Genomic DNA, 13,497 nt, shown 5'->3' with positions numbered 1-13,497 from the left:
ACCGTGTTCATTCTTTATCAGTCAATGATATAAATCAATAACAATTTCCTGACATTATTTGAAGATTCAGTGAAGGGCAAGATTTATAATACAATAGTAAAAGCTGGTGTAGTCTCTATGAAGTTACAACCTCCTCAGCCTTCTTAATTTAGGGCTGCACTGAATATTGTTCTACCAGACAGCTCTGGTCTATAGCATCTGCTAAAGGCCAGTTAGCTTTTTATTTTATTCTAGCAGTGCAATATAGCCTAATCCTTAATGGCTCTGGTTACATATCTCGTTTATGAGATAGATGACCTTTAACCAGTTACTTCACCTCTGAAGCTTCTGTTTCTTTTGCTTTAACATGAGAATGAAAATAGCACATCTTCACAGGGTTAGAACAAATGAACGTGCTTCGTATAGCAGTAACCTTTAAATAATGTTTGTCGTCGCTCTTATTATTGATACCATCATTCAAAAATTACTATATTCCTATTTATCTTATATTATCTACTTTCCCCATTGCCTCTTAGATTTCTTTTTTTTTGTTGTTGTTGCTGTTCTTACTCCTTTTTTTAAAAAACAAGATATCAAATAGCCAAAATCTAAATGTGCTAGTTGAGTATTTCTCTGGAAAGGCTTACCTTGGTTTTTCAGATATAAAAATCACTGGAATATAAGCAACATTTCTTTAAGTTGTTTGGTTCCTGAAAGCAAAAACCAGAAATGATTTTGCTTTTTCGGGGAGTAACATGATATCACTGAATAAAACAAATATCAGCAAGATCCTGAGCAGTAGTTTTAGAAGGGAGAGACTTCTGCATATAACTTAGAATTTAAATTCTCAGATTTTCTTGAGAATCTTAAAAAATGACATTTTCACTTCTCCTTCATTTGTGGTTGAAATACCCGTGGTTGAAACATTTCTTCTGCGTGAACTCTTTCTCACCTACTGATTATTAATTGGTCCTGTATTTCCCGAAGGAAGACTGCCTTTGGTCACAAATCAAAGGATCGACTTAGTTGAAACAAGCAATAAAAAACAGAAATAGCCAAGATGATTCTGGAATCATTTGATGGTATTATTTACAGATATAAGATACATTTTTAAAGGAGGTGACCATTTTACTTTTTAAATTTGGAAGACTTTAATTCATGGTAGAGTTATAATTTTTCATTTTAGAATTCTGAATTTAATAATATGGAAGTAAATAAGGTGTACATGACCCAATGTGATTTTTTTATTTGGCTTTGGATGTAGTTTTATATTAACATTTTAATATGAATATCTGAAAGTCTAGTGGTTCCCTTCAGACAAAATGATATAACCATATTTTACAGACCTATTCCACAATTCTATTTCAACTTCTGCCAGGGTCCCAACCACTTCAGGTACTTCTTTACTTTTTTTTTTTTTTTTAAGATTTTATTTATTTATTTGACAGAGAGAGAGATCACAAGTAGGCAGAGAGGCAGACAGAAAGAGAGGGAGAAGCAGGCTCCCCGTGCAGCAGAGAGCCTGATGCGGGGCTTGATTCTAGGACCCTGAGATCATGACCTGAGCTGAAGGCAGAGGCTTAACTCACTGAGCCACCCAGGTGCCCCATGTACCTACCTCTTTAGCTGCACAGAGAAGTGCCCCAAGCATTCTTTTCCCCCCACTCTTTTTAGAAGTTGTTTAGGGCTTCCAATATGGTGGTTAATAAAGGCTTGTCTAATGAGTCTGAAGAATTAAGCATTTGTATTTTAATTGACTTCAGTCAAGGATGATTTCTAGTAATGGATGAAAGGAAAAATCTTTTAAAATTAAAGCTGTCCAGAATAGATTACTATAACTTAATGGTGCTAATAAGCATAATATTTTTTTTCAATTACAGTGTCTGTAGATACTTTGTCAAAATCCTTCCCTAAAAGCTATTGTTATTTTCTGCCTTATGTTTGAAGACCAAGTGCCTTAGTTGGTAAAACTCTACAAAAAAAAAGTTCTAATAAAAATTTTAAAAATCATTAAAATTATATATATATCTCATAAAAAGTTGCAGATAAGTCAGTAGTCTCTCCTAACCTCTTTCACCTCTTATTATAGTCTGTATCTTGAGGTTAGCATAGACATTAGTTCATTTTTACTTCTGAACCCTATTCTATTTATGTAATGTGTATGTATGTACCACTATATCTAGAAATCGAAACCATTGTGTTTTTAGCCTAAGTAGTATCTGATCGTAAACCTTTTTTCTGTAATTTTCCACTCAGAAACACATATTGAGGTTCTGTCCGTATTAGCAAATAGAGGTATTATTTTTAACTGGCATGGTTACCCATCATCTGTATAACTATTTTTTTGATTGATGTTTAAATTGTTTCCATTTATTTGCTATTGAAACCAACATTGAAGTAAACATTCTGGACAGGTTTTCACATACATGCTGATGAATGTGTCTCTAGCATAAATGCTGAGAAGTGGGTTTAATTTTTGTAGTTTGTGCTATTTTTTTTTTTTTATTATACTGTTAGTCACCATACAGTACATCATTAGTTTTTGATGTAGCGTTCCATGATTCATTGTTTGCGTATAACACCCAGTGCTCCATGCAGTACGTGTCCTCCTTACTACCCATCACCGGGCTAACCCAACTGCCCACCCCTCACTCCTCAGTTTGTTTTCCGTAGTCCATAGTCTCTCATGGTTTATCTCCCTTCTGATTTCCCCCCCTTCATTCCCCCCCGCTTCATTTTCCCCTTCTTTCTCCTAATGTCCTCCATGCTATTTTTCTTTTTAATAGATAACATTGAATTGCCCTCCAACTGGGCTGCACCAGTTCTTGCTTTCAGGTTGTTGTATCTATTACTATTACTTCATTTATCGTTCTCTTAAAATCCTATACTCCTGTGTATGGGAGGAAAATATATTCTCTTATGGTTTCTGGCTGGGTCTGAAAATTAAACTAATAAAGCAGATTGAAGGAGAAAGTGTATAAAATTATTTAATACAAGTCTTACATGACAGTGGAGCCTTAATAAGGAAATAAAGACCAGTTAATAAAGAAACAGTTAATCCTGAGCCTTTTCATGCAATGTTCGATGAAGAACAGACAGTCATGGGAAGATATGATGGGGTAAAGAGTATGAGCGAAGTGTGATCAACTGGGAGAAACTTAGGCAGGTGAAGATTCAGATTCCTCTGCTTGTGTGTCCTTTTGTCCTCTGAAATAAGGATGCTCCTTCCCTCACACGAGGGAAGATCAGATAGTCCATCCTGCACATGCCCTTTCCTCAATTCCTCCAGCTTGAAATACTGATTATGCCAAGGTGCACCATATTTTGGGGATAGCATGTCTCAAAACCCATCATCCTATAGCACCGCTAGTGTTCTCGTCCATGTGCTGCTAAAGCAAGCGTTTCACCCAGAGTGTTCTAAAAGTACCATGCACCTCCCCGTCTCCTTGCTTTTGCTTGTAATGTTACCAGCTTCTCTAACAAAATCTGAAGTGGCAGTTACAGCTGAGAAATATTATTAGGTAATTAGTTATTGGTTGTTAGGTAATTCATATTTTTACCAACTTTTTTTTTTTCAACTTTTGTCTCACATTCTTGGCAGAAATAATGAAGTGTTTTTCTTCGATTCTCATAGTATCTTAAACATATCTCTTTGTATAGCACTTGTGATGTAGTTCAGCTGTTAATGCGTCATACCAAGTAAATCAAAAGATCTTTGGGATCTGAGGTCCTCTCTTTTAAGACCGAGATGCACCACCTACAGTGTCCTGGACAGGTGGTCCTGCTACATGTCTTTGACTTCAGGCAAAATTTCTCTCTCTTTCTCTCTTTTAAGATGGTAGATTAACAGTGTAATAATGTGATTAACAAGAAAGAAAACAAATTGTATCAGTCATTATTCAGAGTATTAGAATAAATTACACTGAAGTAGATGCCTCTGAGTGCTTTAACTTATGAATATTATTAAACACTGTATGTGATTATTGATTCTGTGCTTTCCCTCACCAAGTAGGTTTCTGTATATATACATAATATATATTAGTATTTAAATATTCTGATATGAAAATGAGTCATTGCCTCCAGCAGACCCATTATGAATGAATTCATATCTCAATTAAATTGAGTTGTAAACCACACAGTTGATTACCTCAAAGAGCTAATTTTAAATGCATATGACTCTTAATGGCTCCAATGGGAAGGCAACTCTTCAAGAGTGATGAATGTTTCAACTTTTAATTGAAACGAGGTTACCTAAGACATTAAGGTTACATAAGATGCTGTCAAAGATGCTGTGACTTTATAAATTTATAATTTGAACATGCTGGTCAAAACAGTCTTCTAAAATTAGATTGGAAGGTGGGACAGATGCAAATGAGCTTCTTCACACAAAGTATAGGATTGTAAGACATCTATGGTGTATTTTTAATAATTTGTTTTTCTGTAATTATAGTTGATTTTGGAAGCTACTGTTTTATCATCAAATGCTACTGTTGCTCTAGATGACATCAGTATATCCCAAGAATGTGAAATTTCCAATAAGTCACTTCCAGGTACCAGCATACTAAAGAAAAGTAAGTTTCTTCTTGCGGCCACTGAAGTTTTAAACATTGAAATAATGAGTTCCTCCTGATACCAAAATTTAAAATATATTAGAGTCCTTCAGTAATATAGTCCATGAATAGCTAATACCAGGATGTGGATTCTATCACATATCCTTGAAAACTAAAACATACTTAAAAATACATATATATGTGTATATATATATATATATATATATATATATATATATATATATATGAGATATATCACAGCTTAGGCCTTAGAGACTTTTCCAATAATATTCAATGCTTGTGGCTAAAATTGTCACAATTTCTTAGTTATAAGAAATATGAAAGAATTCTCATTATTTTGCATGTTTTAAAAACACTTCTATAAAAATTTAATTCTATTTTAATTTTATTTGGCACTTCTAATGAATATATAATGAAATTCATGTTCAGAATCACCTAGGAGTTCAAAAAACTTACTGTGTTTGGAAAAGTGACTTAAGGCCGGCCAAACATTTAAATCTTGATCCTAAAATTCTCTTTAAATTTAGAACATATATTTTCAAGTAACAGATGGAGTTTGGCCAGTTCTTTGACTAAATATTTTGTAGAGCATTTCAATTAAGAGGCCAAAAGATTGTCATAAAAATGAATCCCCGATAGTTAAATAGGCATTTTTGGAAAATCGAACCATTGTTTAGGTTCTGAGAATGGATTGTAACAGTGTGCACTGTGCCTGCAGTTACCTGTCATTTTAACACTGATTGTTCTTTCCCTTTGACCACTCCTACCCAGGAGTCTGTTAGTAAATAGACAATGTTAAAGATTTTGCCTGAAAATGATCACATTTTATTTTTCTTTATATACATGAATGTTACTTGCATTTAGAAATCAGGCACATTTTATAATCTGAAGTTACGTTTTATTAAAGAACATATGCAGTAAGTGGAAAAGTTGAATTCTTACATAAGCTAAATGCAGTAATTGAGGGTACTATAGCAAAAACAATTTTGGACTGAGAACTACATTGAAGAACTTCTAATTAGTAGTCTTTTAGTAAAGACCTCTTTCATTGGTGAGATTGTATAATTCTCTATACTAACTTTATATTGTCCTGTGTATTTACTTTAGTCAGAATATGTGTTCTGAATATAATAAACCGTTCTAAGCTCTGTGTGTGGTTCTGATAGACATTGGGGAATGCAAAGCAGCAGATTTAATGATTGATTTTTTTTTTAATTTAAATGAGTTTTTGAGGGTTAACCAGTGTTACCTTATTTCTGGTATTTAATTAAACATTTTCCTTCTCCTAATCAAATACTGCATCACCAGAATTGGAAGTTGACATTGAAGAGAATGTAACTGGAGGCAAGACTGTGGTTAAAAGTTTTAAATTATCACTAAAATCAACCTTAGCAGAAGTCTCTGAGAGTGCTTGATCTCATTTACAGAGAATTCTCTTCAGAAATTAAATCAAAACTCAATCTATGTGTGCTTTAATCCGAACTCCATCATAGTTGGGTAGAGCATAATTCTAATTAGACCAAAATTATATGAAGTTTTCCTGAAAGGTCAATTATTGTACACAAAAAGAGAGGGGAAAAAAAAAAAGCTTTCTTACTGTTTTTGCAAATTTGGCCAGTAGGTCATTATAAGATCTCCTTTGTAGAATTTAGTATTATCACCCAGCAGAAGTTTAGAATGGGACTGTAATAGGCTTTTAAAAAGTAAGCCAAATCCCACTGGTAATGAATTATGTTATACTTGTGGGGCAGAATGGCCAGAGATTCACCTAGATCCTGTGTTTGAATTAAAGCCTTTGAAGGCTTTAATCAGCATGCAAATGGCTGTAAGATCTTCAGTGCAATCCTAGTGCCTTCCTTATACATTTGAAGCACCATACACAGGATGAAAAGAGAAAACTACTCTGATTTGGTTTTTTGATCTAGCTTCTGTGTCTCTAACATATTTAAAAACTAGTGTTCATAAAATAATTACACATTCCGTTTATTGAAGGGGAACAGTATGTTTTATCTCCTCCATCTCTTAATTTTGAAGGTGGATTTCTGTCACGTGAAGATGCAGGCTATATTTCATCCAGCAGATTCCGTGATTTTCTATCTGACTGCTCAAATGGAACAGATGAAGCCAATTTTGGTGAGCCAGTACTTTAATTACTTAGTCCCTTTAGTCCTTAGTCATTGGCTAAAATTTATGTCCACAGTGGTCCCCCCCACCTTATCCACAGGGGATACATTCCAAGACCCCCAGTGGATGCCCAAAACCACAGATAGTACCAAATCCAATGTACTCTATGTTTATTCCTGTATATACATATCTGTGATAATGCTTGATTTATAAGTTAGGAATGGTAAGAAATTAACAACAATAATAGAACAATTATAACAGTGTACTGTAATAAAAGTTATGTGAATGTAGTCTGTTTCTCAGAATATCTCATTGTACTTACTCTTCCTGTGATGATGTGAGTTGATAAAATGCCTGCCTGATTAGATGAAGTGAGATAAACAATTAGTTATTGTGACACAGTGTTAGGCTACTGTTGACTTAAAAAAAAAAAAAAAAAAGAACTCCAGTATGTTAATGTACAGTGTTATATTAGTTTCAGGTGTACAATATAGCAATTGAACACTTACTTACAACACCCGGTGCTCATTAGGACAAGTGCACTCCTTAATTCCCATCACCTATTTCACTATCACTATTTCACTCCCCCCCATAACCATCAGTTCTCTGTAGTTGAGTGTGTTTCTTGTTTTGTCTCTTTCTATTTTTCCCTTTGTTCGTTTGTTTTGTTTCTTAAATTCCAAATATAAGTGAAATCATGTTATTTGTCTTTCTCTAATTGAATTGTTTTGCATAACATTATACTCTGTAGCTTTATCCATGTTATTGCAAATGCAAGATTTCATTCTTTTTTATGGCTGAATAATATTCTGTTAGTATCTCTAAACCACATCTTCTTTACTCCTCAATCGATGGATACTCGGGCTGCTTTCATAGCATGGCTATTGTAAATAATGCTGCTATAAACATATGGGTGCATATATTCCTTTACATTACTGTTTTTGTGTTCTTTGGGTAAATACCCAGTACTGGGATTACTGGATCATAGGGTAGTTCTATTTTTAGCTTTTTGAAGAACCTCCATATTGTTTTCCACAGTTGCTACAGGAGTTTGCATTCCTACCAACAGTGCACAAGGGTTCCTTTTTCTCTATGTCCTCATCAACATTTGTTTCCTGTGCTTTTGAGTTTAGCTATTCTGACAGATGTGAGGTGATACCTTGTAGTTTTGGTTTGTCCTTCCTTGATGATGAGAGAGATGTTGAGCATTATTCATGTACCTTTTGGCCAGCTGGATGTTGTCTTTGGAGAAATGTCTGTTCATGTCTTCTATCCATTTTTTAATTGGATTACTTTTTTTTTTTTTGGTATTGAGTGTAAGTTCTTTATGTATTTTGGATACTGACGCTTTATAAGATATGTCATGTGCAAATATTTTCTCCATTCAGTAGGTTACATGAAAAATAAGATGACACAGGGAATAAACGTAAGCAAAGAGGTAAAAGACCTGTACTCTAAAAACTCTAAAACACTGATGAAAGAAGTTAAAGACAACACAAAAAATGGAAGGACATCCTATGCTCATGGTTGGAAGAACAAATATTGTTGAAATGTCTGTAGTATCCAAAGCAATCTGTAGATTTAATACAATCCCTATGAAATACCAACAGCATTTTTCACAGAACTAGAATAAAAAATTCTAAAATTTATATGGAACCACTAAAGACCCCAAAGAGTCAAAGAAATTTTTAAAAAGAAAACTGAAAGTATAATTCCAGACTTCAAGTTATATTCAAAGCTATAGTAATCAAAACAGGATGCTACTGACACAAAAATAGACACATAGATCAATAGAACAGAGTAGAAAACCCAGAAATAAAGCAATGATTATATTGTCAATTAATCTTGAATAAAAGATGCAAGAATATTCAATGGGAAAAAGATAGTCTCTTCAACAAAGGGGATTGGGAAAACTGGTCAGCTATATGCAAATGAGTGAGACTGGAAAACTTGACCACTTTCTGATACCACACACAAAAATAAACTCAAAATGGATTAAAGTCATAAATGTGAGACCTGAAAGCATAAAAGTCCTAGAAGAGAGCACAAATTCTCTGATGTCTCTGGCATCAGCCAAAACAACATTTTTCTAGATATCTCTTCTGAAGCAAGGGAAATAAAAACAAAAATAAAGTAATGGGACAACATGAAAATAAAAAGCTTCTGTACAGTCAAGGAAACAATCAACAAAACTAAAAAGCAGCCTAGTATTGACCTTTTGACCATTCATCAGAGAGTAAGGATCATCTGCTCCCTCAGACAGTTGACCTTGGTTAACTGAAACCAGGGAGAGCAAAACCGCAGACAAGGGGGGACTACTGTACATATCTACTCTGAATATAAAGTACACACTACTCAAGTGAATATTTAATGAAGAGCACCAGAATGGAGACTGCTATAAAACTAAAATGACTTGCAGTTGAAAGCAAACCAGATTAGCTTTAAAACAGTAGCAGAAAAATGAAGATACCTCTTTCCTTCCATTTTGCTGTGTTGGAGTATAGAATTTAAAATAGATGCAATATAGAACTCAAAAGACAATAAGATTATATTATAAATATTCCTTTATTCTTTGTGGATATATAAGAATGCTTACTCTTATTCTAAACAATTGCCACCCAAGTACAACTAATGGCAGAAGACTATATAATACTTAAGAATGCTCCTTCAAACTATAGTGTACCAATAAATCAGTTGGTCATAAAACTATAGATCTTGGCTAGTTCGATATGTTTTTAAATTTTTTAGGGTTTCCTTTAAGTTTTTCCTTTCTGAAGGCAGTGTATTCATCCATTCTGCGTTACCCTTACATGGCTCTAAAGTTATCCTACCATACCTGGGAAAATATTAAAGAAGGAAAAGAAGGGGATGGTGTTGGTGAACAATCTTTTGCAAAATTATTTAGATAACACCTGTAGAAGACACTGAAGTCAGGCAAGAGGGAAGCTTATAAGAATCTCACATTTTACTTATCACCCATACCTAAAATGAAACTCAAGTATTTTTACTCAAGACAGTATAGGGGCATGGACATTTTTATGAAGCTTGGTGGAGCATAGCATTGGAAAGACTCAGCAATCCATGCAAAACGTAGGTCAGGATGGTGAGAAAAATCAGGGGCATTGTTGGGTTGTGATAGGTTGGCAACGTAGCCATGCTCTGGGTCCTCACAAACCTATATCGAGCATCTATATATACCTATACCAAGAGATTCAGTGAAGAATAAAATGTGATGATTTCCCTCAAGAAGCTTAGTGAATTGGGTAAGAAATACTTTGTGTATAATACTGTTGCTTTTTAATTATAATGCTAATAGAGGTGTAAACAAAGTGCTGTTACAAGGATTGGAGAATGTTCTTTAGAAGGTGGATAACTTCTCAGCAGGAATTTCTTTAAAAATGTTCTGTTTTTTCTTGTTAGAAGAATGATCTACTGAAAGTTCTGCCAGGGATTAACAGTTGTAAGCCTGTCCCTGCATACCTTAAGACTGTTACTGAATGTACATGGTTTTAAGAACTTTATATGAACTCTGTAAAAATCAAAACCAGTCTAAGGGGTCAGTATTGTTGGCTTAGTTTTATGGACTTTCTTAACAGTTAGTGTCCATTCAGGTGACGGAAACCACACTAGTAATTTGAACAAGAAAAATGTAATAAAGAGAATTACGTAATTTGAAAAAGTGGTTACCTACAAAAGAAATAAAAGAACAGTAAAGAAAGGAATGGCAAATGTGGGGACCGACTACTACTTCTAGTGCTGAGACAGACAGTCCAAGGAAGGAATCAGTTTGAATGAGTGCACCCCACTCTCCATATCCCAAAAGTAAGATTTAAACTTTAGTGGGGGGGAAAAAAAAACTTTATTGGAGAAGGTGTTCCTGGGACCCACTGGAAGGTAGAAAAATTTGCTGGGGTGAGCTAGATTTGGTTAATAGCTCATGGGCCAAGGGAGAAATTATCCACCAGGATATCTGCAAAACTCACTGAAGGGGCACTGTAACTGGGTTGTTTTAAATTGTTGGCAGTCACAGGGCAAAAGCAAAAACGAACAAGCAAACGAACAAACCCAAGTATTTTGGAGCCACAAAGAGAAGCTTCCAGAAGCTTCCTATTCTACTGTGCTTTGTGGTATCCATCGTATGCTGTCTACTAACAAAGCCAAACATTGTATGAGCTACTCAGAAATGTTTACAGAGTCCAGCATGGGAGGGAAGGTGTGGACTTGGAGCTGAGACTAAAAAATTTATTTATGTATTTATGTATTTATTTATTTTTTTAAAGATTTTATTCATTTATTTGACAGAGGGAGATCACAGAGAAGCAGGCAGAGAGAGAGGAGGAAGCAGGCTCCCTGATGAGCAGAGAGCCCGATGCGGGGTTCAGTCCCAGATCCCTGGGATCATGACCTGAGCCGAAGGCAGAGGCTTAACCCACTGAGCCACCCAGGCGCCCCTATGTATTTATTTATTTTAAAGATTTTATTTATTCATTTTTAATGTACTTTTTTTTTTTTTTAAGATTTTGTTTATTTATTTCACAGACAGAGATCACAAGTAGGCAGAGAGGCAGGCAGAGAGAGAGGGGGAAGCAAGCTCCCTGCCCAGCAGAGGGCCAGATGCTGGGCTCTATCCCAGGACCCTGAGATCATGACCTGAGCCGAAGGCAGAGGCTTTAACCCAGTGAGCCACCCAGGTGCCCCAAGACTAATACATTTTATAATGTGCATCTTTGCCTAATGTCAGGTCCATAAATGGTGGAACCCCATATTGAATCTAGGCTATCAGCCTCCCTACTCCACATTCTCAGCGTACATCACACAGCCCTTTCATCCTCTCAGAGTCATCATTAAATTGAGACAAGCCAGAAATAAAGACTTCACTTTTGGAGGAGGCATTATGCCCTTAGGCCCCTAGGATGTCAAATGGTCATTTTCCAAGGGTCATTTATCATTGGAATGGTAAATGCTATCTACAGGTCTGATGTTCTTTATTCCCCCTTCAGTTGTATTGAGAAATAATTGACATGCATCATGGTAGAAGTTTAGGGCATATCACTTGAGGGTTTGATTTTCATATATCGTGAAATGATTGCCACTGTGGGTTCAGCTAACATCCATCTTCCCATACAGATGCAATAGAAAGAAAGGGGGAAAAAAAGGAAAACAGTATTCTCTTTGTGATAAGAAAGCTGAGGATTTGCTTTCATAATAACTTCCGTATATATCATACAGCAACGTTAGCTGTGGTCATCCCGTTGTGCTTACATCCCTAGTACTTACTTATAATTGGAAAGTTTGTGTATTTTGATCACCTTCTTCCAGTTCTTCTCCCATCCCTCTTTAGCCTCCACCTCTGGTAACCACAAGTCTAATGTCTTTTTCTGTGAGTTTGTTTGTATTAGAGTCTATGTATAAGTGAGATCATTTAGTATTTATCTCTCTCTGACTTATTTCACTTAGCATCATGTCTTCAAGACCCATCCATGTTGTTGCAAATGGTAGGTTTTCTTTTTTGTTATGAAAGAATAATATTCCATTGTTTATACATATATACATGTGTGTGTATGTGTATGGATACCACTACTTTTTTATCCATTAACTCACTGATAGACACTTAGGGTTGTTTCTGTGTCTTGGCTATTATAAATAATGCTGCGATGAACATGGGGGTGCAGATACCTTATTGCGTTAGCGTTTTTGTTTCCTTCAAGTGTATTCCCAGAGGTGGAATTGTGGGATCATGTGGTAGTCTTAGTTTTAGTTTCTTGAGGATCCTCCATGCTGTTTTCCATATTGGTTGCACCAATTTTTGTTCCTACCATAGTGCACAGGGATTCCCTTTTCTCCACATCCTTGCCAATATTTGTTTTCATTTTTTGGTAGTAGCCATTCTAACAGTTGTGAAGTGATATTGTGACTTTAATTTGCATTTCCCTAATGACCAATAATGTTGAATGTCTTTTCATGTATTTGTTGGCCTTTTATATATCTTCTTTGGAGAAATGTCTATTCATGTTCTTTTTAATTGGGTTATTTGTTTTTTTGCTCTTGAGCTTTATGAGTTCTTTATAATTTGCAGGAGATACACTTATCTCTTTTATGAATATTTTTTCCCATTTTGCAGGTAGTCTTTTAACCTTATGGATGATTTCTTTAGAGTGCAGAAGGTTTTTAGTTTACTGTAGTCCTATGGCATTATTTATTACTTATTTTTGTTTTTGTTGCTTGTGTGTTAAGTGTTAATATTTAAAAAATGATCCCCAAGACCCATGTTAGGGAAATTTAGTCCTATGTTTTATTTTTGGAGTTTCCTGTCTCACAATTATGTCTTAATCCATTTTTGATTAATTTTTGTGAGTGGTGTAAAATATGGGTCCACTTTCATTCTTTCACATGTGAATATCCAATTATCCCAGAATCATTTATTGAAGAGATTGCATTTTCTTCATAGTATTCTCATCTTCCCTCTCAAATATTAGTTGACCGCATATGTTTGGGTCTATTTCTGGGTTTTCTGTTCTTTCCATGGGTCTCTTTGTTTTTGTGCCAGTACCATACTGTTTTGGTGACTGGAGCTTTATAGTTTGGCTTGAAACCAGGAAGTGTGATGCTTCCTGCTTTGTTCTTTTTTCTCAGGATTTCTTTGCCTATTTGGTTTTTTTGTTGTTGTTGTTTGTTTGTTTATTTTGTTCCACATGAAGTTTTGGAGTGTTTTTCCTACTTCTAATAAAAAACAAAAAAAAAAAACCCAAACCAAACCAACAAACAAAACCTGTAGAATCTTGATAGGGATTTCATTGACTCTATAGATGGCTTTGGGTAGTAT

At 35.0% G+C, this 13,497-nt stretch overlaps 1 protein-coding gene across 1 annotated transcript in view; it reads left to right on the top strand.

Moving 5' to 3' along the window:
• LOC111155577 (MAM and LDL receptor class A domain containing 1) overlaps nucleotides 1-13,497 on the top strand; it is a 757,926-nt gene that overhangs the window by 113,238 nt on the left and 631,191 nt on the right. Inside the window, exon 14 of the mRNA XM_022515825.1 lies at nucleotides 4,430-4,550. Within this exon, the coding sequence (XP_022371533.1) occupies nucleotides 4,430-4,550 (121 nt within the window). The remainder of the gene's footprint in view (nucleotides 1-4,429; nucleotides 4,551-13,497) is intronic.

Source organism: Enhydra lutris, unplaced genomic scaffold, assembly GCF_002288905.1.
Source record: "Enhydra lutris kenyoni isolate GAN:26980312 unplaced genomic scaffold, ASM228890v2 scaffoldscaffold42, whole genome shotgun sequence".
Lineage (NCBI taxonomy): Eukaryota > Metazoa > Chordata > Mammalia > Carnivora > Mustelidae > Enhydra > Enhydra lutris.
This window is presented reverse-complemented; position numbering and strand designations above follow the sequence as displayed.